At 44.1% G+C, this 26,546-nt stretch overlaps 1 protein-coding gene across 1 annotated transcript; it reads left to right on the forward strand.

Moving 5' to 3' along the window:
- Nucleotides 1–334: 334 nt before the first annotated feature.
- PROSER1 (proline and serine rich 1) lies at nucleotides 335–25,532 on the forward strand. The gene is made up of 13 exons (XM_006268661.4): nucleotides 335–682; nucleotides 5,822–5,887; nucleotides 7,915–7,983; nucleotides 8,663–8,757; nucleotides 10,714–10,807; nucleotides 11,332–11,442; nucleotides 12,128–12,211; nucleotides 12,557–12,635; nucleotides 15,045–15,140; nucleotides 15,238–15,282; nucleotides 19,718–21,467; nucleotides 22,160–22,307; nucleotides 23,866–25,532. Exons 1-13 carry the CDS (start codon nucleotides 638–640, stop codon nucleotides 23,986–23,988), a joined length of 2,805 nt encoding a protein of 934 aa, XP_006268723.1. The 5' UTR covers nucleotides 335–637; the 3' UTR covers nucleotides 23,989–25,532.
- The last annotated feature ends 1,014 nt before the right edge of the window (nucleotides 25,533–26,546 follow it).

Genomic DNA, 26,546 nt, shown 5'->3' on the forward strand with positions numbered 1-26,546 from the left:
GCGCGACGCGACGCGACACACCATACCATGTGACTAGAGGACGAGGCGAAGCCCCCTGCTCCCGAAAGGTGGCGTGTCAAGTCACACGACCAATGGGATTAGCAATCCTCCGAAGGTGTTTCTTTGAGTGCCTGAGAAAAACAAACCAAAACAAAAAACAACCCAACCATGCCGCGGAGGAGGAAGAACTTTGAAAAACAAAACAAAAAAACAAGCTCCGTCGGCCCCTTCAGCAGCCTCGCGGCAAACGAGCCCAGCGGCATGAAGGTATAATCTTCAGTCGCCTGCCGTGGTCGCCTTCGGCCGCATGGAGGGGGCCTCCCAGGCGGTGCCTCGTGATGTCATCGGCGCGCGACCGAAGAGCTCGCGGACTCCTGAGGCGGGCGGTGGGAGAGCGCGTCGCTGCGGGGCTTGGAGAAGGCGCTGGCCATGGACGCCGAGGGCTGTGGGACCCGCTCCCGCTCTGCCCCTTGCCCCCGGCCCTCGCCGCGCGGGGGGACCATGAGCCTCTTCCCCTCGTAAGCCACTTTCTCCCGGGGCCGGGGCGGCTGCTGCCCTCGCCCGCCTCGTCCGTCCCTCGGCTCCGCCTCCCGGCAATCGAGGGGCGCGGCCCGGAGGCCTCTCCTCGCGGCAGGAGATGGACAAGAAGTCGTTCGAGACGGTGCTGGACGAGATCCGGAAGGTAACGCGGCCCCTGCGCGTGTGGAGGCCGAGCCTCCTGGCGGGGGCTCAGGGCGCTTTGCCCGAGAGCCTCCACCCCGAGCGGGAGCTGCAGGTCAGGGTCTCGCAACAAAGAGGGGAGTCGCCCGCGCAGGAGGCTCGCCAGCTGTGGCTGTTGGTGAGCGCAGGGTAGTGCAGGCCGGACCCCTGGCAGGGGGAGGCTCCGAGCCGGGCGGCTGGTTGCGTTGGGTTCAATGTGGATGCTTCCTAAAATGTATTTAGACGTATAAATCTAAGAACAGGCACTTACTGGGTGAGACTGTAGGTCTGTCTTGCCCAGTGTCTTGTGTCACAGGGACAGAGAGTGGATGCTGAGATGGAGAGGGGGCTGGGTATGACTGTGGTTTCCCCCGTCCCACCCGCCCCCCTTTCCTCTGCCACTTGCAGTCAGCCCCCCTCCTCCCCTTTTAAGGAAGTTTTGACTCAGAGGCTGTATCCCTAACTCCTGTGCTCAGTAGTTATGGATGCCCCTTTGTTCCAGGAATTTGAGGACTTATCATTACTAGCCAATTGCCCGTGAAGAATGACAGGGAGGGAACTAGGATGGAGCATTGCCACCGAACACCCCATGCTGCCACTGTTCTGCCTCTTGTAGGGATGGGGCTGGGGGAGCTGAGGGCACCACTGCTGGTCTCTGCTTCCCACCCTCTGTCCAGGCCTCAGCCCCCCTTTGGAATCATAGGGGTGCTCCCCCATGCTTGGAGCACTCCGATTGGCTGACGGAAACAGCCAATCAGAGGGGGAATAAAGCGTGACACGCACAGACTTAGGCTTTTATATTAGAACAGTAGAAACTATAAATGGTTTTCTTTGGGAGTGTTAGAAACAAATAGTTTACAATAAAGTGCGCTTTTGTTTATGTAAACTTACATATCTCTGATGCAGTTAGTCTATAGGGCATCTCTCCTTTGCCTTCTGTAAGTAGATGGGCGATTGTCTAACTAACGAAAGAGTGGTGGGTAGGATGTAGTCATTGCATTTCTTGCTGCACTCATCTAGATTAAGGAAGTAACATGGATTAAGATAGTGTGTGGATTTTAAACTCGGTAGTTAGTTTCTTGAATGACTCCACATGTAGATACCGTTTTATTTTGGGAAGAGTTCTGCGGACTCAGCTAAAGAAACAAAGCACTCTTGTTCTTGAACAGTAGTGTCTTGATCTGACGTTAATCAGGAGCTTGTCTGAAGGTGATGCTATCATGGAATCAAGCTCAGTTCACTTATATTTATTTGCAAGATGCTGTGAAGTGTGAAAGGTGTCAGGAAGTGCAAACAATTACAAAGGTTCTGAAACTTCTGTTCTGTTCTTGTGCATTCATTTGATGCTTGTTGTAAAGTATTACTCTTGTCTCTGATTCTTCAGTAATCCATTTCGCTCTTAACTTTTTTCCCGTTTGCTTAGACAATGATGCTGAATGGCTAAGCATCTCATATTAAACTAGATAATTCTCTACTAAAATGTTTATATTTGAGCAGGCAAACTTTAAATATATGAACCAGTTCTTTAGGACCAAGGCACGAATGTGTAGAAAAAATTGCTATAATATTATTTTTCAAACGTTTTGTCACTTTTTCTTCATTGACTGAGTTTAAGGATCATCTTATGCTGCATAGGATAGGGTTCCTGGAAAGTTGAACGCTACTGTAATTCCATATGGGGTTTCACTGACTCCGGTCTTTACCAGTTGCTTCATGCAATGCACCCTGTTTTTTATCAGCTTATTTTTAAATACAGTTTTGAATGCAAGTAAAATGAGTGTCCTAGCTTTAAAGCACTTAGTGTGCCTCCCCCCATAATTATCCTATGATTAGGAGGCCTCGTATAAATTGGCATTTTTACTTTCTCATTAAAAATAATAATTTTTTAAGGATGAAGATGCCATATTCTTTTAAGAACCAAAAAGCTTTGAAGTGTTGGTATAAAGAAACAGGCTAGTGCTTCAGCTGTTAGGTGTACAGCCTCTCTGAAAACACAAGCTGCTGCATGTATTGTTTGGTCCTGGAAAGCTCTTAGCTATCAGCCGACACCCCTTTTATAGGGTCATCAGACTATAGGTATATCTCTGCATTAACTACTTCTCACCTGCTGTTCCACATCTCTTCTGAAACTGAATAGACCCAAAATAGAAGTTCTTAGCTTCTTCTCTTCCATCATGGTGAGCAACAGCCTTGCCTTTTTAGGCCTGCACTCTTGCAGTTACTTGACTCTCTCTCCTTTTTACATTTTGGCGTTGGTGCCAAGTGACTGGATGCGAAGCTGGCGGCAGTGTAGAGTTGCCGTGGCCGCTCCGCCCAGCTCTGTGGGGCCCCGCAAAGTGTGGGGCCTGGGGCAGATGGCCCCTCAGACAATTTTCTTTATATTAGTGCTGATCCAATATTGGACTGATACATTGGTGTACCTGTATTGATTAATGGGAAAAAATTAGATTAATTATTGAGAATAAGCATAATCTTACAGAATGAGTCTTTCTCTGCCACGGAATGCTCTCAGCCTGCATCTCCATGGCAGGTTGGGGGGAAATCCTCCTTCAGCGTTCAATCAGGCAAGTATCTTTGTACGTGCAGCAGTCATAGTTTCATAGTAGCTAGGGTCAGGATGGACCTGAACAGATCATCTAGCCTGACCCCCTGCCACAGGCAGGAATGAATGCTGGGTTCACAAGACCCCAGACAGGAGATTGTCCAACCTCCTCTTGAATTTGCCCAAGGTAGGGGCAAGGACCACTTCCCTGGGAAGTTGGTTCCAGATTTTGGCCGCCCTAACTGTAAAATATTGCCTTCTGATCTCTAACCTAAACCTATTTTCCATCAGCTTATGACCATTGTTCCTTGTCACCCCAGGTGGTGCTGGGGAGAAAAGGGCTCTACCTATTTGCTGTTGATCTCCCCTGGTGAGTTTGTAGGCAGCCACCAGGTCCCCCCTCAGCCTCTTCTTGCTGAGGCTGAACAGGTTCAGGTCCCTCAGTCTCTCCTCTTAGGGCCTGTCCTGCTGCCCTCTCACCAAGTGGGTGAAGCCTCCTCTGAACCTTCTCCAGGCTGGCCACATCCCTTTTGAAGTGCGGCGCCCAGTACTGGATGCAGTACTCCAACTGCGGCCTGACCAAAGTCGCATCGAGGGGGAGTATCACCTCTCTGGACCAGCTTGAGATGCACCTTTGGGTGCATGACAAGGTATAGCTGGCCTTGCTGGCTGTGGTCTGGCATTGGCGGCTCATGTTCATCTTGGAGTCAATATCTTGGATGCCTTTCCACCTCTGTGCTTTCAAGAAGGGAACTCCCCAGCCTGTATGTATGCTGTGGATTCCTTCTCCCAAGGTGTTAGCACCCTGCATTTATCTACGTTGAACCCCATCCTATTCTCATCTGCCCACTTTTTGTAGTCTGTCTAAATCTATTTGCAGCCTCTCTCTCCCTTCAAGTGTGTCCACCTCGCCCCACATCTTAGTGTCATCAGCAAACTTGGACAGCGTGCTTTCCACCCCCTCGTCCAAGTTGCTGATGAAGATGTTAAACAGTGTGGGCCCAAGGACTGAGCCCTGGGGTACCCCACTGCTCACATCTTGCCAGGTTGAGTACAACCCATCCACCACTATTATTTGGGTGCGGTCCATTAGCCAATCTTTTACCCATCCAACTGTGTAGGCATCAATGGCATAGTCGCTTAATTTATTGATGAGGATGGGGTGAGAGACCGTGTCAAAGGCCTTCTTCAAGTCTAGAAAGACTACGTCCACGGTGAAACCCTCATCAAAGGATTGAGTTACTTGGTCATAAAAGGCAATCAGGTTGGTCAGGCAGGACCTGCCTTTGAACCCATGCTGATTGCCCCTGAGCGTGATCTCCCCTGCGTGCCACCCACAGATGTGCTCCTTGATGATTCTCTCCAAAATCTTCCCAAGCGCCGAGGTGAGGCTTACAGGCCTATAGTTACTTGGGTCCTCCTTCCTCCCTTTCTTGAAAATTGGGACCACATTAGCCAGTTTCCAATCCCCCAGCACCTGGCCTGATGACCATGAATGCTCATACAGCTGGGCCAAGGGCTCCGCGATGACCCCTGCCAGCTTCCTCAACACCCTTGGGTGGAGGGCATCTGGACCTGCAGATTTTAAAATGTCTAGTCCTTCCAGAAGATCCCCAACTACATCAACACCGGCTTAAGGTGTGACAGAGCTATCCCTGGGATATCCCACCTACCAGAGGTAGGGACAGTCCTGGTCCCTGTTCAAGAAAACAGTCTCTCTGGTGTGAAAAGTTAGCTTGCCCAATTCCTTCCAGTTATGTTTCCAATGTATGGGTGCCTCATAAACATGATCATAATAGCCTAATCAGAGATTCCTGATCGGCTTTATTTAAATATCTTTGTTTCACTGAAGTCTTCAGAGCTGGATCAGACCAGATTCTTCTTTGTGGATGTGAAAGGTGTCATTTAATTGGAGATGCATACATTTAGCAGCATGATACTTCCTTATTTTATTTCTTTTATACTACTGTCTCTCTCTCAGTTTATCTAAACAGTCTACTGATAATCCATTCAATACTTCATGCATTTGCTATGGTTCCAGACCGACTTCAGCCCTTGGGTGTTTATAGATGTGTTGGGGGTGGGGTGCTTTAATTAGAGTGGCTCTGAGAGCACCTGGAGCATCATGTATATCAGCATCCTGGTGTTGAAAAATGGTGGTGGGGGCGCTTTTAGTTAATGTGCCCCTGCCACCATTTTTCAGTGTGGGGATGCTGATACATGTGATGCTGGTGTCTGCTGGAGTTAATAATGGAGCCAGTCTATTTAAAATGTGGAGGGAATAGAAAGAATGGTAGTGGTGTTCTTCTGAAGTTTTTAAAAGGGAAATGGTAAACTTAATAGAGAAACTAAAGAAGTAAAGATGTATTACTCTGTAGCTTTAATGTCTTCCCTGTGCTGACAAATAGTCGTGTTATTCTTCAAGGAGTGTACAACTCTTTCTAACAAATGCCATCAGTAACAAATGCTAACTTGCTTTGCAACATTAGACATGTTTTTCACATGAATAGTTTTTTTTTGCAGATGGTTGTGTTATAATTAGGTTTTATCAGTTAATTGCTGTTCTTTTGTGTTTTCTAGGCTGTATTGACTGAATACAAGCTAAAGGCTATTGAATATGTACATGGATACTTCTCTAGTGAGCAGGTAAAGTTCTACATACTGCTCTGTATTTTCATAAAATATTAGGTCCTGGGTTCTGTCTGTACACTAATGTACAGACCATGAAAAATCAGATAGAATTTGACTTACTGCTTTGCTCTTATTTTAAGACATTTGGGAAAAATTGTGCTTTGTTACATAAGTATTAGTCTAGTGTGACCCATGTGTTGGGGTGTAGATGCTTTCTAGCTGGAACATCTCTGAGTGGAGCGCCTCTGCTCAGCCCTGGCCCCAACCCACCCCGCCCCACTCAGATCCAGGGGCACACCCCCCCCCATGCCCTCCTGGGGTGTGTGCAGTGGCGGGAGCCACCCCCTGGACAAGCCACAGTTCCATCCCATGCCCTGGCTGGGCAGCACCTGCCCCAGCCCCACTCCCTCCCTCACTGCAGGGAGCCTCAATCTGCCCCCCCCTTCCCTTCTCTTCCCCTCCCCCCCCCCCCCCTTTCCCCCTGCAACAGACTTACCAGCTGGACACAGCTCTCCAAGCTGCTGGGCTGTGCTCCTCGCTGCCTACGTGCTGCGCGCATGGAAGAGGCATTTATTAGTCAAATTATCGACCACATCAGGCAAAACTGATTTCCGATACAGTCAATCTTCTTTATATTGGTGCTGATCCAGTAGCAGACCAATGTATTGGTGCACCTCTAGTCATCTGGCACGTGGAGCTAGTCTGGGCACATGCTGAATACAGCATTACCAGATCCAGCCCAGGACCCTTTGGCAGTACCATGAACTAGATGATCCAGCCAGATGAGCCCTTGCTGGCCCAATGGCTGTATCTGACACCCCTGCTGCAGTGGCATCTAAGGTCTTTAAAATATATCCAGCTGGAATGCATGACTAGAAGGGCTTAGGAGGAGAAGGAAAGTGGCCTTTCTGTCCTTCCCCGATATCTGAGTGGCTAGGGACTAGGTTCTAGGCCCCTGTCACCCAAAGGGAGTGGAGCCTGAGTTTGAACCTGTGTCTCTGACTCCCTCAGCACATCATTCTACCAATAGCACAACAGATCAGGTATTATCCAGTCTTTTCTTTGAAGCGTCTTTTGAAACTGGTGTTCTGGGCAGCCTCAAGAGTCCTGTGAGGTATATATTGTCAGGAGAAAATGAGCAAGCTGGAGAGTGTATGACTTAACAAAGTGACTGCTTGCTTGGAAGAAAGAGGGCCTTTATTTCTAACTTGGAATCCTGCTTCCATTGAGGCAGAAGCTTTCCTGTGCACTGCTGTTTTCCCCATTTGTTTTCCTTGTGATTTAGTAAATACAAGAGACTGGCTTTGTTTCAAAAGGAGCACTAGAGGAAGGCTAGACAATACCTGACCTCTGGCATGGTAGCTAAAGCATCATGCTGGCAAATCAGAGACCCAGGTCTCAAATACTTGATGGTAAGGGGAGGCTTAGAATCACTCTCTCCAGCTTCTCCCACAAGTGTCTGGCCACTCACCTATTGGGGCCAAAAGATAGAAAGCTTTCTCCCTCCTCCTCCATTTTGTTCCCAGTGCACGTGCCTAGTCTGTACATAGCTGTATAATGTGCACAGGCTTTCATGGCCAGAAGTAGAATTCCTGCATGCAGATGACCAAAAATGGTCAGTTAGGTGACTAGGAAGCATTAAAATGCCACCCTGAATGTCTGTAACCTTGTGTGGGACTATACTTTTAAAAGCAAATTCACAATTTTTCTAGTATATATCTTGTACATTGAGTATATTTGCTTATTTGTATATTGTGTATACATTGAGTAGGAATACACATGTATAAAATACAAAAGCATACATGTTTATTTATAAATACATTTCCTAAAAAAGCCAACTCTTTTCACTCGATAACCTGTTAGCATCCTAGGGCAAACAGAAAACACAGTGGATATTATTATGTGCACCTGATAAAATAGCAAATGTGCATATATTTAGCAAGATCGCACTGTTCTTGAAAAGTAAAGCAACTTCCAAGATATTTGATATTGTTAATAAAATGTACATATATAAAAATGAACAGTATGCTTGTCTTTTTCAGGTTGTTGAGTTGTTAAGATACTTTTCTTGGGCGGAACCACAGCTGAAAGCAATAAAGGCTTTACAGCATGTAAGTTTTTCATGGGGTAGTACTGTGAGGTGTTTGCCTGTTTCTTCTGTTCTTAATTTCCATTACAACTACTTTTCCAGCAAATGGACATAATGTATAATTGTATGCTTACCTCTTCACTTCTTTCTCTCTTGATGACATTGTACATGAGAGAGGTGGTTAATTGTGTTAGTCTGAAACCGACAGAAGGCAAGAGTAGATTTGCACCTTTAGCATAACTTAAATCAAAGATGGAAATGTTTTCATAAGCAGCATCTTGCTCCATCTAATGAGAAGGATGATCATCCCTTGGTATTGTAATCATTGCTTTCTGTTTCCTCTGCTTCCTGCAGTCCCCTGTCTGTATCTGATGAAGCAAGCTCCTGATTACAAAAGCTTATGCATCTCTGATTTAGTCTCTAAGATGCAAATCTGCCCTGCCTTCTGCCACTGTAATATATGGCCTTTCACTCTACAGGAGTGTCATTCTTTCTGTACTGGGTATTACAGAATGGTGAGCTGTCAGTGAGTGAATAACTGCTGTTAAGTTGAGTAAATAGTGTGTGGTGATTGTTTATTTAAATTCAGATATAGGGATTTTGCTTTAGACTCAGGCATTAAACTCATGAATTTAAAAATAAGGGGGTACTGTCTTATAATTTGTGTAACCAACCTTTTTTCTTCTGCTTGTACTTGTCAGAAAATGGTTGCTATCCCAGCATCAAAAATGGTTAACATCCTCAACTGTTTCACCTTTAGCAAAGACAAGCTTATCGCTTTAGAAATCTTAGCTTCGTAAGTATCTCTTATGTGTTGCGTTTGTGTATCAAAATGTTATAGTTTTATTCCTGTACAAAAAATGTCAGACAAAGGAAAATGTCAAAGAAAGCATGGTGTTCCATTTTAAGGTGGAAATGCAACTTAAAAAAAAAAAAAAAAGAAATTTATGCTTATGAGTAGCAGGCTTATAAGTAGCAGGCAGGGGAGGAGGGGAGGTTGTTAGTTTGCCAGCTTGGAGCTGCTGTAGAGGGGCTGACTGGGGCACAAGGATGCTACTGTGTGGGGCTAGCCAGCAGGCAGCTCCCACGCTTGTAGTATCCTCGTGCCCCAACGGACCCCAGTCACCATCTACACCTGCGTTGTGGCAGAGTTGATTAGTTTACTCCAGCCTAATAGCACCACTTGTGTAGACGGTGACGGTTTACTGTGGCACCTATTAGGCTTCCCTGCAATAAGTGTTTCGTGTAGATGCACACTATTACTGCTGGTGTCCTTTATCTGGCTGAAACCTGACAGTTAGCTAAAACTTGCATGGTATATTCAAAAGCCATTTAGAGACTTAGATCTCAAATTCTCTTTCCATTTACTGAATGAACTCTTTCAAGCATTGAATCCACCTAGGTGGAGCTTTAGCTTGCTCTCCTCTATCCTGAGCCTCGCATCTTCTGCATTTTTAGAACCCAATAAATATTTAATTTAAGATGTGAGTTATGTGAATGTCTACTTAAACAGGTGTGCTTGTTTGCTGAATCAGAACAGTATTATAAAGGGTTTTTGTGGTATTCCAAAGGAATGTTTATATGGAAAGGTTATTGCTCCCATGGGTCTTTTTGTTATATCAATTTATATTTATTAAAGATTTCCGCACTGTCTGTTTTGGAGGACTGTTTAAGCTAATGATGTTTTCTATCTATATCTTGTATAAGGGATGTTTTACCCATACATGAAGTGCTGTTTTTATAGGTTCATGAAGTTGACCCACTTGAGCACTTCTTAGCATGTAAACTCTTGACGTGAATAATTATACATTGTTAGGAGGTGCTAGTCTCTTAAACACTTCATACAGGGCTTTTTATACTTATGCTGCAAACCAGCAGAGCGGAGAAAACTCAGTTCCAAGGTGAGTCACATCTTTAATACCAGTGTGCTGAGGTGTTTCTGAAAGCTTTTACCGGCTTTTTGGCTGGTCGCTTTAGCATTACATTTCCTTCATTTAAGTGTCCTTCATTCCAAACTGTAATGTTAAGTAACTATACTTCATAAAGGTTCTCACAGTTCTCCCTGATGCTAGTCTGGAACAACTTTGGAAACAATGACCTCCTACTACTAAGGTCTTGAGGCAGAGTTTGTATGTTAGGGTTGGGGTTGCCTGGTGCAATTTGTTTTGTTAGGGGGTAGTAGCTTATTCCTCTAATTTAAATTTAATTGGGGAAACTACACTTCCATTTGGGAGCATCTGAAATGTTTCATTTCTGCAAAACATTGAGCTAATTGCTGAGACTCCTTTCTTTTTGATCCTGGGGAAAACTAGAGATTGGAACAGCAGAACACAGGCTGGTAGAAAATGTGCCAAGTTGGAGAACTTGCTGCGATGAATGGGTTTGGTTGCAATGAATCTTCTAACTTAAACCTCTCAGTGCAGTTCATTCTATTTAATTTGGTTGTTTCTGATGATCATAAATTCAGATGGGTATTCTTTTATGTATTGTATACATTTAGAAAAAAATTGGGATATGATATTTCAGTCACAGTTGTGATAGGTATCCTTTAGTCTGAGGTTTTTTTCATTTATTCACCTTTAAGGCAAAGAAATCAAGTTGTGCATAGTGTTAAGAATGCTATTTTTTTTCTTGAATATAGTGCTGAGAACTGTTTGAAAAAATAAAGCCCTATTGAAAAACTTTTGGTATTTCTGGTAATCTGTGATAAGTGAATAACATGACAGTAACTAATTAATGGCTTTCTTTGTAGCAACATTGTTGATGCTCAGAATTATCGTCTTGTTGAAGAACTGTTCAGGATTAATATGTCAGAGAAGAAAAGGTGCAGGAGAATTCTTGAGCAGGTATTAGAGATATCGAGTTATTTCCATGGCCTCTATCATTAATAGCCACCAGAAAGTGCTTGAGGAGAATGAATTAGAGAATGTGAATCTGCAAGAGAAATAAAAAATAACTGGGTATGCAGGGAGAGGAAGTTTCTGCCAGGCATTAAGATTATATACAATAATGGGTATGGAAACCTCAGAGAAAATTAGGGGTACTATCTACTTTGAAGACATTTCAAGTTCTGTCATTACCTTCAATATAAGCATAATTGGGCCCAAAAGAATATCAAGACAGGAATAGAGCATCTGATATGCAGTGAGCAGGAAGGAATAGCAGAAAAGAACTAACATAAAGGGTTAGGTAAAGTTGTGGAGAGCTTTAGATATGAGAGTTCCTTGTAGGCATGTTCCTCCTTAATGTAGTATGAATAGCATGACACAGAAATTACACTTTTTAAAAATGCAGAATTTCGGACAGTAAATATTACTGTTCTATTTAGGTTTGTAGTTCTTTAAATCAATTTTTTTTCGTTGTATTACAGGCTTCCAAAGTAGGCTGTAAAGCGCCTCATGCCATGATATCTTCCTGTGGTATGATTCCTGGAAACCCTTATCCAAAGGGAAAACCAAGTCGCATAAATGGGATTTTTCCAGTAAGCATAGTCCTATTAGTTTTTTCATTAAGCGTTCATAATGTACAAATAAAAATAATCCAGTTATAGTTCTATTGGACTCTTGAATAAACAGCACTCCATGTATGGGTAAGACACTTTTTTTCTGCAAGAAGTAGATAAGATGCTGCAAATATGCTTGATAGAATTGTAGGAACTAAAAGTTGAATGTTTGTTTAAAAAATGAGTTGGGAGATGACAATTTTGACCCAATACATAGTTGATCGCATTAATACTTTCATTAGGTCTAGTGCAGTTTTAAATATCCCAAACAAAATGATGGTGTATGTGGAGATGAACTCCGCTGATTTGTCTTTGTAGTGGTGAGGTCTGCCAAGAAGAGAATGTGGGGGAGTTTGGGTCCAAAGAGATGTAGGTGGTTTATGGGCTGTGCAAGGAGCAGGGAGAGTGGTGAGCCACAGGAAAGGCTGAGAGCCACTGTTATAAAGCAGCCTAATTAGGATTTTCTTATTTACGATTCAAACAGCATGGAACAGATCTTTTTGTTAGCTGTTACGTTATTGATTTAACATGATCAGAATAGCTGTGCATTTGAAAATAATTTAGAGAGGCTATTGTGTAAACTCTTATGTAGTGAAACTATCTCCACACCCTCTTGTGTTTATTTTAAATAAATGCTTAATAGCAGGTTGTTTTCATGTTCTAGGGAACCCCTGTCAAGAAGGAGAATGAAGACTGCAGTAATGAAGGAAAGGGAATAGCAGCCCGTATACTTGGACCATCCAAACCAGTACGTCTTAAAACAGTAGTATTTATAAGGCTAGTTATGAAATTTAAAAAGGAAAGGGGGAGGGAGGGGCTTTTTCTCTTGTCATAACAATATGCACTGATGGCTTTATTTATGCTGTTGAATCTTGTGTAGTAAAATATTATGCAGTGACATAATATTTTTGTACTTTAAAAAACCAAAAGGGCCAAATTCCTGTTCATATAGTTCTTCCCTAAATAAATAACGTTGGTCTGTTCAGTATCAGTAGGATTGTGTGAGGTTTAGCCCTTAGTTAGAGTAACATACTACTTAACTGTTTTCTCACTATTGCCTCTTCGTTTTTTTGTTTGTTTGTTTTCTACGTAGGCTCCATCAACGTACAATCCACACAAACCTGTTCCATATCCTATTCCACCATGTCGGCCGCATGCAACTATTGCACCAAGTAAGACTTCTTCATGTTTTACATTGTTCTTGTGGTTTTAGCCATTTGCCTTTTATTTTTTAAATGGGCTTTGTAGCGATACCTTTCTGCCATAAACACGTTTTAACTTGATTTTATTCTGTTTGCAGGCTCCTTTCATACTAGAAGCAACATGCATGTCAGGAAAAGATTAGGATATTAACAGCTGTTGAACTGTTAGGGCTTGTTTGATTATAAATATTTAACTTCTGTACCACAAAAAACAAGGAAAAGTTTGGGGCTCGTCATATAGGTGCTTTCTTTAAATCCGGCTGGGATGGGGTGGTAAGGATACTGTTCCTTTTATAAGGCCAAAGGCTACCTCTTTAAGGAGTGAGTTCATTTTCATGGTTTTAAGCCACATGTCACTCTTAAAATGTGACTGTAGTTAACAAGCTGAGACCTCTCTTTCCTGTGATTGCCTTTAAGTAGTGTCCACAACCGATGTGTAAGGTGATGGTAGACATCATCTCAATGTATCTCCCAAGTCCTCACAAAGACTGCAGATCATTTATCTGACTTGGTCCACAGACATTCAGTCAGATGGGTCGCAAATTGGCTAGAGGGCCGCACTCGGAGAGTGGTGGTGGATGGGTCATTTTTGACCTGGAGGGATGTGGGCAATGGAGTCCCTCAGGGCTCAGTCCTCAGGCCCGTACTGTTCAACATCTTTAACAGTGACTTGGACGAGGGAGTGAAAAGACTTGGATGACATTAAGATGTGGGGAGAGGTGGGCATGGTAGAAGGGAGGGACAGGCTACAGCTAGATCTGGACAGGTTACAGGGGTGGGCAGATGAGAATAGGATGGGATTCAATACTGACAGTGTACCTAGGGAGAGAGAACCAGCAGCATACCTGTAGACTGGGGAACTCCCTTCTCGTCAGCATAGAGGCAGAAAGGGATCTTGGAGTCATTATGGATTCCAAGATGAACATGGTCAGGAAGGCTAACCGCACCTTGTCATGCATCCACAGATGCATCATGAGCAGGTTCAAGGAGGTGATCCTCCCCCTTTTATGTGACGTTGGTCAGGCCACAGTTAGAGTACTGCGATCAGATCTGGGCACCGCACTTCAGGAGGGACGTGGTCAGCATTGAGTGGGTCCAGGGGAGGGCCACTCATGTGGTCAGGGGGCAGCAGGGCAGGCCCTATGAGGAGAAGCTACAGGACCTGAACACCTGTTCAGCCTCCACAAGAGAAGGCTGAGAGGGGATCTGGTGGCTGCCTATAAACTTACCAGTGGGGACCACCGGGGAATGGGAGAGGCCCTGTTTCCCGGAGCACTATCTGGAGTAACTAGGAATAATGGCCACAAGTTGATTGAGAGTAGGTTCAGGCTAGACATCAGGAGGCACTACTTCACAGTTGGGGCAGCTAGGATCTGGAACCAACTTCCAAGGGAAGTGGTGCTCGCGCCTACCTTGGGGGTCTTCAAAAGGAGGCTAGATAATCACCTAGCTGAGGTCATTTGATCCCAGCATTCATTCCTGCCCATGGCAGGGGGTTGGACTTGATGATCTGCTCAGGTCCCTTCTGACCCTATCAACTATGAAACTATGAAAAAAAACTTGACAGTTTTAGCTTGATGGAAGTCATATACATGACTAATGGAGAGAGTATATTTCAGAAAGGATTTTGTTTGTACGTTTGTTTTCCATGGCTTTAGTACTGCTGCCCCTGTTGTGTGTGCAAATTTGCAAAGATAAAATGTGCATATGCACCCATTTGGGGATTTATGCATTTGTTTCTTATGTCTGATGGTTTCTCTTCACTGCAGTACCTCAGCTGTATAATAAAACTATATATGGTAGGTATAGCACAGTAGTTCAGTCTGGTTGCACTAAGGGCCCCTCTATACATGCAGGTAAAGGCGCAATGGGATCTAATTCATAATCCATACAGTCACACCTCCTGCTATGCCAGATGTGCATAGCAGGAGGCATGATTGTAGGTTCATGCATCCCATCATGCCTTATTGCTGGTGCAGGGGGAGCCTGATCCCTTAAACACTTTTTGACCCACAGTTATTTTTGTATTGTGTTCTTTCTCTCTGCTCTTTCTTATAAGCAAGCATAGAATTGAAAAGAAAAGTCTTGCTGTCCTAGACTACTTCAGAGAGCAGGAATTTCATTCATCCTGGTTTCTGGTTCACTCTGTTCTGTGAACCAGCAGAAAGCTGCCCTTGTAAAAACTTTCAGTGGAACACAGACCACTCAGTCTAACATCTAGCATTTGGCTAGTACAGCCTAGAGGATTAATTGGTTTTGTTTTAATCCACAAAAAAGTTTACCACCTTGAATATGTTATTTTAAAGGAAAGATTTAACTCATCTGCTGTTAAGCAATTTATGTATTAACGGGCATATATTTAATGGTTGTGTTTTTTAGGTGCTTATAACAATGCAGGTCTAGTTTCCATGGCAAATGTCATAGCTCCTGGCTTGCCAGCTCCTCCGCCATATACTCCTAATCAAGTGGTATCAGGTAAAGCATGTTTGTCTATGAAAGTAAACAGGGATTTTTGATTTTTTTTTTCAATTGATTGCAGATGGATAATAACTAGTTTTCATTCTCTGTGTAGAAAATGAAGACCTTTCCAATCAGACAAAACCTTCCCAAAATCAAGGTAAGGTGCATCTTTGCAGGGAAAGTGTGCTCTATTTCAATGTAATTTCTTTCTTTTTAGGAAGCATAAATTATTTTTAAACCTCAAGATATTTTTTTTATTGGGGCCTGATTTTTAAGTTTCTAAAGGGGGTTTTCAAATGTTACCTAGACACCAATGCCCAATGAAATAACGCATCAGTGGACTCTTAAAAATTGTAGTAGTTTTCCACTGAGGTACATTTAAGTGCCTTTAAACATCTGCCACTATTACATAGATCCACTCAAACGTTGCGTTTTTAAGTGTGTGCACAATTGTCTAGAAAATAGGCTGTTGACCTAAGAGACTGTACTTTGAGTGCATTAAAATGACCTGAATAGTAACTGTTGGTACTTGCTTTTTGTTTAATGTAGGGCCTGACTGTGTAGTAGTTAGACAAGCAAGAGTCAAATGGGAAACTTGAGTGCAGAACCAATAGATTTTTATCATATGTTCAAACTGTCTAGCTTGTAAAAATCCACATGTGGAGAAGCTTCCTCCCCACTGGTATGTGTGTCTGTACTCTCTTGTCTTGTACTTAAATTTCAAACTCTTTAGGGCAGTGTCTCTTTTCTCTGACTTTGAACAACATCCAGGATCCATGAGTATGCCATGATGCCCAGGAGGCTATACCAATAAATAATGATGATGAAACTCATGGTCTACTGGTCACATGGCTGTTGCGAGCAGCTATGCCAATGAGAAACCAAACTAATTTAAGTTCTTTTTTAAAATTTGAACTTATCTTCAGTTTTGCAGACCAACAAAATAAAGGGACTAAGCTTAATATGGCCATTTCAAAGCGTTCTGGGAATATACTCTCTTTGTCTTTTCTTTTCCCCCTCTCCTATGCCCAGTTATAGTTGTACCAGTAGTAATATTTAGAGATGCATTTTGATGTAGCCATGTACTTACATGTTAGTTATACAAGAAAATCAGTACCCAGAAACACAATTCCCAAAATAATCCTTGGATACATAGACCTGCATTTCTCTGATATTGACTTGGACTCAGAACCAAGGGTGAAGATTATTACTTTAATTTCAAGAATGGGGTGAGTTGGGAGAAGAGCCCATATTTTGGGCTTGTGGTTCCTGGCTTGTAGCAAGGAAAAAGGAAAGTTATTTTACTTGGCAATGGCTAAGATGTTTATGATTTTTTTAAAGTATAAAACAAGTATTTGCAGATCAGTCTAAACAATGCCCTAAAATATTAGAGTTGAGTGGGTTGGTTGGTTGTTTGTTTTTCTTGCCACTGTGCAGCACCAGCAGAATCTGGAGCCAGGGGTGCTGCACACCAGCACAAACAAGGACCTAAGGGCAGCTTGCCCAGGACCTGCTGGGAGGACAAGGCTGCTTCTGCACAGCATTCCCTGTGGGAATGTAGATGCATTCTGGCCCTTCAGACCCTCAGTGAGCCACACTCAGGCCCCAGCCTCTGCTGGCAGGCATCACCCGGGCCTGTGGGGCCAATGCATCTCCCAGGTGCCATGGGAAGTGTTGTACAGAAACAGCCCTGCCCTTCTAGTACCATGCAGCAAGCTCTGGGCAAGTCATGCTAAGGCCCTGGCGGCTCCAGCTGCCTGGTGGTGCCGGGTGGGTGGGCAGGACTGCTTTCACCCAGCAGCCACTACAGTTTGAGTGGGGTTCATCCAGCCCCTGTCTCCAAGGGATGGAGCGTGGCTGTGGGCCTCTACACTGTCTTGTCCCATCCTGCCATCAGGGCTCCTGGGAGCTGTGAGGGGTGGGGGAGGAGGAGAAAGGGAAATGTGCATCAGGAGGCTTGATGGTAGGGCAGGATAACATGGACGTACACAGCCAGCCATCCTATGCCCCCTGCCCCGATGCAGACACAGCTGGCAGGTGCCTGCTCCAAGCGGGGGTTAGGGCTTGAGGGTGGGCTGGGGCTAAGGAGCGTGCCTGTATGTGTGTATGTGCAGCCCTCAACAGCTTGCCAAAACTCGTTAAGTGGCCCTCCATCCCAAATAATTGCTCACCCCTAGATTAGGAATAAAAGAAAGAAACGTTCTGTGTGACAGTTACACCAGCAGTGAATTTGGCCTTCTGGATCGATGTTCAACATAAGGTTACTTAAGAGATAACATTTGTTATTTTAAAATATAAGGGTCAGTTGCTAGTGAGTAGTACCTGCCTCACTTTTTTCCCCACAAGGGAACATGTTAGATTAGATGAAAACTAAACCCTGATATGCCTGGATTCAGACTTAGTGCCTATATGCCCACTAATCTGCTATTTTGCCATCCTGCTTTTCACCAGTGAGCACTGCTGACATGTCTTTATTTTACTCTGGTGTAGGGTTCATATAAGCAGAACTTCATGGTGTTAATGTAACCCATTGGTGCTGAGAAATGGGAGGCTTGATGCTTATTCGGAACAAACTGCCCATAAAAGCAAGTCTCTTGAAACAAGTTTCATTTTGAGCTTAATAAGTTTCAGTCATGATCTATGATACAAACTGTTTCAGAATCAAATAATGAAAGATTTCAATCTACATACCGGTAAAGATTAAAAGTAAAATATCTTAAGGCCTGCACTAGACATGCAGGTAAAAAAAAATAGGATTTAATGCACAGTCTAGTTTTAGTGCTTCCTGCCATGCCACACATTTGTGGGATCACACATCAGATCCCATCATGCCTTGTTGGTGCAGGGGGGAGCCTGGGATCATTATCCCGGGCTCCCTCTGCACTGGAAAATAGCAAACTCCTACAGCTAGGAGCCCCATGGAGCTGGAACTACGTGGTGTTTCCATGTTCCCCCACTCTCCCAGCTGGGAACCCTATTGGGTGTCAGGGCTTTCAGCCTCGAGGGTGCATCTAGCCCAAGGGTGGGCAGCTATCTCGGCAGCTGCTTAAAGAGTTTTGGTGAGCTGTCGAGGCCCACAAGGATGGCCTTGCTCCTTGAGAGGTGCCCTGCCCCCTGTTTGCCATCTTGGAGCCACAAGTCTCACCCTCTAAACCCTGACTTTTGCCACCAGAAGTCTACCCCCTTGTCCCCGGAAGTACTCCTTTTGGGGAGGGGGTTTGCCATCTTGGAAATGGGGGGGAAAAAAAATGATATACTAAAAATCAAACATCCACAATAACGTTTTAATTTTATTTAAAAAAAATATTTGTGGGGATGTGTTGGGTATAGGGTTTGGGGGTGTGTGAGGTGTGTAGAGGAGGAGGGTATGGGGGGGTGCATGTGTGTGGTGGGGGGTATGTGTGTGTGGCAGTGAACGGGGCTCCCCCCAGAGGCTTGTGCAATGTTTGTGGTTGTGGGGTTTGTGGGGGAGGGTTTGAGTTCATGGTGTGGTGTGCGTGGGAGCCCCCACATGTGCTCTACCTGAGCCGCTCAATGCCCGCCTCCACCCCGTAACAGCCCAGAGCCCACGTGCCCTGTGGCACCTCCCTGCCACTGCCAACAACATGCAACCCCAGCCCACTTTGTACTGCCCAGGTCCCGCACCTGCTGTGTACTACTGCTGCTGAGCCTGGATAGGTGAGTTGGGGCTGTGCCGAGCCAGGGCTGTGCACATGGGTCCCTGCCAGTACCGTGGGGCTCGGGGGTGGTGGTGGCGGCAGCTGATAGAAATCCAGCTACAAAGGCAGTCCAGCCACAGAACTGCCCCAGCCCATCTGCATGCCCAGGGGGCAGCAGGACATGCCATAACAGGGCGGCACCTGGGCCAGGTGGGACCAAGGGACCTGCTGTGGGCCAGATCTGACCCGCGGGCTGTATTTTGCCCACCTCATCACCCCCCGCCCCCCCCCCCCCCCCCCCCGGATCTAGCCACATGTTTAATTAATGTACAAAACAGCCACAAAGTTATTATATATGTTTTTATCATGCCATTGATTGAATGTGTGGCCAGGTCTCAACTCGAACCATGATTAACTGATTAATCACATATTAAGTGTAATGTGTGGCAGGGCCCTAAAATTAACTGTTCTGTAGTTGTTGACTGAATTGTTAATCCACCCCTCTTTAAAATCCTGGTGCACACACTTTACCTGTTCAGGAGTAAATTTTAACCCTCAAATGGAGCTAATGAGGAGGGGTAGTAGTGTTGGTCCTAGACTGTAGACTATTAGCCACCTACTGTCTTGATCTTCAGGAGCATGTTTGAAGATGCACACTCTTCTGCTAGCTCAAAGTGATAGTAAACGCTATGGAGTGGTTTGGAAAAATACCTAATAGTGCATATACCATATACAATATGGGTAGTGTGACTTAAACATATATACATGTGTTTTGACTTTATGGCTTTCCGTGTAGATTGTGTGCATATGTAAATTTTGTATGTTAGCTGCTGTGTATCATACTTGAAAATATAATTGTATAAGATGCATTTGTATTGAACGCGAACATTTCTGTCGGTTTCAAGTATTCTTACCAGTTTTATTTCTTTGCAGCTTTTTCTGCACAAGTGAATCAGCTCTTTACTCCTCATGGTTCTAATCCTTCAACATCTGCTGCTACTCCCATCCCTACCCCATCACCTGTCAAGGCAATAAGCCATTCATTAGCACCTGCAACTCCACTCATCCCTGGGATGAGCATGTCTAACCCAGTTCTTCCTGTTTTCCCAGGACAGGTGTCCTCTTCCATTCATACATCTCAGCCATCTACCCCAACCCCTACTGTCATTAAATCCCTTTCATTGCCTGGTGTTCCTGTCACGTCTGTTCATAGTGCAACTTCCACCCCCATTCCTGCAGTTTTCTCCGGCCTGGCTTCTGTACCAGCTGCTGCACCAGCTCCGCACAGTTCTTCCACACCATGTGCTACACCTGCACCTAATGAGGCTTTTGCATCTGCTGCCGCACCATTTGCTGGCCTGCCTTTTCCTGCAACCACTTCAATTGCATCAGCTAATAATTCTGCTCCATTGTCATCAGTTTTTGCTGGCCTCCCCTTGTCTTTGCCCCCCACTCCTCAAGGCATTTCTAGTCCTGTTCCCTCTGCGATTGCTAGCTCTCCTGCCACTACCATCTCTGGTTCGCTAAATCTGCCTAACCCAATTTTGTCTGTGTTGAAGGGACTTCTGCCATCGAACGATTCCTCGTTAATCAATTCATCCGCTTTAAGTTCCGTTGTGACAAGTGAGCTTGCTTCCTTGTCTGCTCTTACTAATCAAAGCACTGACCCTCCTGCTTCCTCTGTAAACAAATGTTATACTCCATCTGCCACACCCACCCCACAACGCTCTTCCACTCCAGGGCTCGCCATTTTCCCAGGTCTTCCTTCTCCCTCCGTGGCCAATCCCAGTTCCACTCCCCCAACATTGCCTGCACAATCACCTTTAACCACTTCACCCTCTGTTATACCAGTCAGCTGTGGCTCCTCATCCTCCCTCTTGCATGGCACCAGCCCCACTAATACTGAGCAGCAAATTTCATCAGCCCCAGTGCCCACAAGTATCCCAGTTCTGGTGAAAACGGAACGCATGAGCCCTACTCTCTCAGCCTTCAAAGGCCCTTCTCACTCAGCTGGCCCTTCTCATGGCACTTTAGGATTGTCAGCACTTGGGCGTGCCTATACCTCAGCAGCCTCTGTACCCAGTTCCCTTAATCCAGCATTATCTGGTCTCTCCTCTTTGACTGCTCCTTTAAACAGCTCCACTTCTCTTGCCTCAATTTCCCTGGCCACGCATGGTTCCTCAGCTCCGATTGCCCCTGTATTTAATGGACTTCCTCCTTTCACATCACTGACCAGTAACTTTGCTTTTACTGGTAACCCAGCACTTACACCCCCGGTCACTCTGCCAGGGTCTTTGTTAGCTGCTCCGTCTACTACTGCTTCAGCTGTATCTGCTGCTCACGTGAATACCACAGCAGTCGTTCTCTCGGGACTTGCTGCTTCAGCAACAGTCTCTGCTCCACCCTTTTCGCTTAATTTGTCTAGTGCTGTTCCCTCCCTATTTTCTGTCACCCAGGGGCCTCTGGGATCATCAAATCCATCCTTCCCTGGTTTTCCTGTCTCTAACACACCCACTGTCACTCCTGCTCTCCCTTCTTTCCCTGGCCTCCAGGCATCTTCCACAGTAGCAGCAGTTGCACCGTTGCCGGCAGCTGCCACAGCTCCATCTCCGGCTCCGGTCCTGCCAGGGTTTGCCTCGGCCTTTAGCTCAAACTTCAACTCTGCACTTGTTGCACAGGCTGGGTATGTTTCTGTTTCAGAAAGAGGTCAAAACCATTCCTTTTTCTCAGGAAAAGTGTGTTTGTTTTTAGACCTAGATGGTGTTTTCAGTCATAGAAATGGAATACTTTTTAATATTAAAAGAAAAGCGTTCCCTTACTGCAGCAGGCTATTTCTATCTGTCTCTAGCAGTTAGATGAGGAGGCCAGTCTATATTTAGTAAGTAATCTGTAACATCCCAGTTTCCATAACCTATCCTGTAAGGTGCTGAGTGTCCTTAGCTACCAGTTGAGGGTACTGGGCACCTCTTAGGCCATGCTAAGATTTTGCATGAATGGGCCCAAAATAAGTACCAGTGGACATACATGGGTATAATAGGAGGTAATGTCCTAGGTTTTTCTGCATTAAGTAAAGCATCTAGTGCTATTTTTTTTTTTTTTTCAAACAGTGATGCCTAATTTTCACCTACAAATACCTTCATGTACAAACGGGGTACTGGCTCCCATGCTGAAGTGCATTTGTATATGAATGTCCTGCCTAGTGCATGTACATATGCTGTAGGTGAAGTCTGGATTTCTGTTGGGAAAATTTGGCTCTCTGATGTTTAGAAAATGAGGTGCTGTTAGCATATATATTATGAAGTCAGAAATCTAGGATAGACTAAGTTGAGAACGGTGGGTGTGTAATAACTGCTGTATTTTCATTGATTGTTTCAGCTTGACTTCGGGGCTTCAGACCCCAGGAAATACAGTTTTCCCTGGTCTTTTGTCTCTTCCTGGTATCCCTGGATTTCCTCAAAGTGCCGCACAATCTTCCTTGCAGGAATTGCAGCACAGTGCGGCAGCACAGTCAGCACTACTACAGGTAAAGTCCATTTTGTGATGTTAGACTGCACTTGAGAAGGTGCTCGGTTGTTAACTCTTCAATATTGAACTGATTTTAAAGCATGGCTTCTTAGAAGGAGCTGGCTATGAGGTTGCACAACTCTGTCTGAAGATCAGTCTTATTTCTTCAAGAAATAATGCACAGCATGCACTGCACATCTGGTTTCCTCTATATGATACATCCACAGCTGACAGATTCAGAGGGGACCCCAGACATTTGGAAGTAGGATAGCCCCTTTATTGTCATGACCATAGCCATGGTCCTAGCTGCCAAGTTTGCTACATGAAATGCTGCTTGGAGTGCTGGTTTTACAGTGCACTTTTTTTTTTTTCCTTCCCTTTCCTGAGCTTTGTGATTGATTTCTTCTTCTGGGAGAGAATGTCCCCCATAACAGGGAAACTTCTGAAGAAGTGCTGGATAACTGGAAGTTCTTCTTAGGCTCAGTGCGTATATTTACACGAGACGCTTTACTGCACGGCAGACTAATTTACTGCATAGTAAAGCATTACCATCTGCATGTGCATGGCAATTAGGGCGTAGTAGAGTAATTTACTTCACTGCTGGATAGTCCTGTCAAATACAAGTGGTATCTGGCAGCACAATAAATTACTGTGCTTAAATGCATATGTTGACAGTGACATTGGGATTAATTTGCTGTGGCTCAAATTGAGCTGGAGTATATTCAGTCTCATTAATTGCATTTGTGGGTATGCACACTGTTGCATATACTTTTTATCCATTCCTGGGATCTTCCTGGGAAAGAACTTGGGCTCTTGCTTTGATCTCTCCTGAATAGCCTTGAAGACCAACCTTTTCAGAATAGTGACAAAATTCCTTAGCGGCTAAGGAATCAAGAGAGCTGCAGTTGGTTCTTATTTTTAATAACTTCAGATGCAGTCATCAGGGTGGTGCTGCAGCCCTGACAGTGGTGGATTTTTAATAAAAGCCAGCAATATGAGTATGGAGCAAGTGTGGACCGAAAGTGAATCTCTCTGGACAGCACATTAAGTACCACTGTTCCTTTTGTGATCTTAGGCAGACCACTTAATATATTGCCACTCTGCTTAAGGCGGGGTAACTGCAAAGCACATGACCTGCTACCAAGGAGCAGCTAATGTTTTGCAAATTAAAGGAGGCAGGGACTTATTACAAGTTGTTCATTTTGGACCCTCAGTTTAAAGCTAAAATAAAATTTAAGAAAGAAGATACAAGGTCTACAAAATAGTGAAACTCTTTTCAAAACTTGTCCTGCCTGAAGTCTTCTGAGAGGCCACCCCTCTAGAAAATGAAAGCATTTGATCTTCCTTCTGTTTACTCTCCCTGTGAATCAGAAATTTTTTTCACTCCCTAGCATTTCAGGGGAATAATTCCTCTGTTGGAACTTTGTTTGGTTTCCCTTGTCTGTAGACCATCAGATATTTCTCCAATTAAATGTTCTTATTTGTGCTAAAGAATAATGTTATGCATATCTTGTTTTGTTCTTTGTGTTTTTTAAAAAGCAGGGACTTTCTTACCTATTTGTTTTTCTTTCTTGAAGGCACATCCAGCTTCAGGTCTGGAGAGCTATCCAACTCAAACTGATGGTTTTGCCAGCTATCCCTCTGCACCAGGAACACCATTTTCACTGCAGACAAGTCTACCCCAGAGTGGATGGCAATAAATGCTATCTTCTTTCTGACAAGAGAGGCATTTTTTTGAAGACTACGGTAGTTGCTTGACACAGACTGGCCCTGTCCCCATTGAGCTCAGTTGCATAATGTTCCTTGACTTCAATGAGAGCATGACCTGATTTAGAGTTGAGGAAGGAGAGGGAAGACATGAAGAGGGTAAAGTGATTCCGGGAAACTGATCCTATGTTTGATTGCAAACAAATTCACAAATACTTTTGCTTAACAAAGAAAACAGGGTCTGGTCTGGTAAAAACTGGGCATCCTTGACTGTCATTAGTCCTAATGAGTTGAATGTTTGGATCAATATTCACAGGATCAGGGACTTTAAACTCTGATTTTTTGTAAATAAAACAATTGGCAGCTAAATTATATGGGGATGACAGTATACCTACTCTGTATCTTTTTATGCCTCTCAGTCTTTTACATTTTGTATGGTAAAGTGTGGTTAATGTAGAAAGAACACCTAGATTGAAATTAGACACTTAAGGCTGTAGATGTTCCTTTGCCTAGATGCATAACTCTTGTTAATGTCAGTGGGAGTTGTGTGCACAGAACAAGGTCCTTATATGGCTCTTAGAATCTATTCTCTCCTTTATATGCATGAGTAATTCGTATAGCATCAATAGGATGCCATGGGGAGACTAGACTTTTTTGTTTTTTTATGGTACATGAAATGTTGTCACGGGCCTGCTGCTGAATTGAATTCTAATCTGACTCAGACCAGAAAAAAACTTAGAAATAATGTTGTACTGTATTCAGATAGAAATGAATTGCTTTTTAATGGAGTGCGTTTTTAGCTAGGCAGGAACACTTACAGATCTGCAACTATTTCTTTAAATATTTCTCCAGGGTATACTTTTGAGCATTGGCCCTACATGAATTATAATAATTATACCCTGAGCAGGTTATGTCTCCTGATTGCTGTACTACATAACTTTTGTGAATGTTTACAGTCATGGGTCAAATTCTGCTCTCACTTGTACTCCTTTAACCCCAATAAATATATCCAGGCTTTTTGTGTAACCAGCTTTGACAGTCAAGCTACCCCATGAATATAAGTGGACACAGAACTTAGCCCTTGGATTTTTAGTATTTTTCCTTGGAAAACTTAAGTGATTTTAAAGGCAAATAACTGAATGAACTCTATAAGCCAGAGAAGGTATGACAGTATATAGAACAGTCTTGCTTTGTTGGTGAAATGCAGTGTGCACTCTCTTCATGATTTTTAGTATCTGTGGCAATGTGTAACACAACTGAATATCATCTATTTAAGAGAAACCCTTGTTCCAGTTATAGAAGATGATAGAGAGGACTCTGATATCTGATTATGTGATTAAATTAAATGGTAGAGGATGTACTGTAGGACAGCTCTGTACCTAGAGTTTTACTTTTTTAAAGATGGATTCTGCTGGAAGATGTTGCTAACATATTTTCCTTCAACATGTGAACAAACTTTTTTAAAACATAAATGGAAATTCCTGTATTGGTTTTTAACGTGGTTTTTTAAAATAAAATGTTTACAGTCATGGCACAAGGCTCTGCTGACTATATATGTGGCACGTAAACTAATAGGGCCAGTAAACAAAGATGTTTGCTGAACTATTATAGGCTGGTTTTATTTCACCATGACATTTTTATGATATGGAATTTTTATGGTACGCATAACACAACTACCTTTGAAAAAGCGTGATAGAAAAAATATTTTACTAAGGCTGAATGTACATATTCAGATAATCTGGGAGAATTCTCTCACAGTTTCTGTTGTGGTTGAAAAACTACCCATAGCCACGTGTACAGACATCTGAATGCTGAGGCCCTGAAGAGTGGAGAGCTTGCATTTTGCAGCTGCGGGGAGAAGGGTGGGACGCCCTCTGTGCACGCACCTCAGTATGCTCTGCAGGCTTCTTTAGTCTTGCCTGGCAACAGATGACAGCAGTGTATTGGGAACGCCTGATTTGGTAACCCAGACTACCCATGGTCAGTCTGTGGTGTCAGCATGTACAAACATTTGCTTTCCCAACTGAAAGTCTCTTGGAAGTAATTTTAATCCTGGTGGTTCCTATATTTATTTTTTTCTCCTGGAGTAGCAGTTTGTACTCTGGGAGAAAAAGCCTGAACATCTCCCGGGAGAAAAGCAACAACCCTCCCAGGAAGAAACTGAATTTTTTAGGTTCATAGATGTAGGGATGGAAGGGACCTAAGTAGATCTTCAAGTCCGACCCCTGCCCCGGGCAGGAGAGAATACTGGGCTCATATGACCCCAGCTAGGTAATGATCAAACCTCCTTTTAAAGACCCCCAAGGTAGGAGCCAACACCACTTTCCTTGGGAGTTGGTTCCAGATCCTAGCTGCCCTGACAGTGAAGTAGTGCCTCCTGATGTCTAGCCTGAATCTACTCTCAGTCAACTTGTGGCTGTTATTCCTTGTTACTCCGGGAGGTGCTCAGGGGAACGGTCTCTCCCATTCCCCACTGGTCCCCCCTGGTAAGTTTATAGACGGCCACCAGGTCTCCTCTCAGCCTTCTCTTGTGAAGGCTGAACAGGTTCAG

This window comes from Alligator mississippiensis, chromosome 1 (genome assembly GCF_030867095.1).
Source record: "Alligator mississippiensis isolate rAllMis1 chromosome 1, rAllMis1, whole genome shotgun sequence".
Classification (NCBI taxonomy): domain Eukaryota; kingdom Metazoa; phylum Chordata; order Crocodylia; family Alligatoridae; genus Alligator; species Alligator mississippiensis.

Coding starts and splice junctions, on each gene's coding strand:
- PROSER1 (XM_006268661.4), top strand. CDS start 638: ATGGACAAGAAGTCGTTCGAGACGGTGCTGGACGAGATCCGGAAG. Junction 8,758..10,713: donor GCTTTAGAAATCTTAGCTTC/GTAAGTATCTCT, acceptor CTTTCTTTGTAG/CAACATTGTTGATGCTCAGA. Junction 11,443..12,127: donor GCATAAATGGGATTTTTCCA/GTAAGCATAGTC, acceptor TTCATGTTCTAG/GGAACCCCTGTCAAGAAGGA.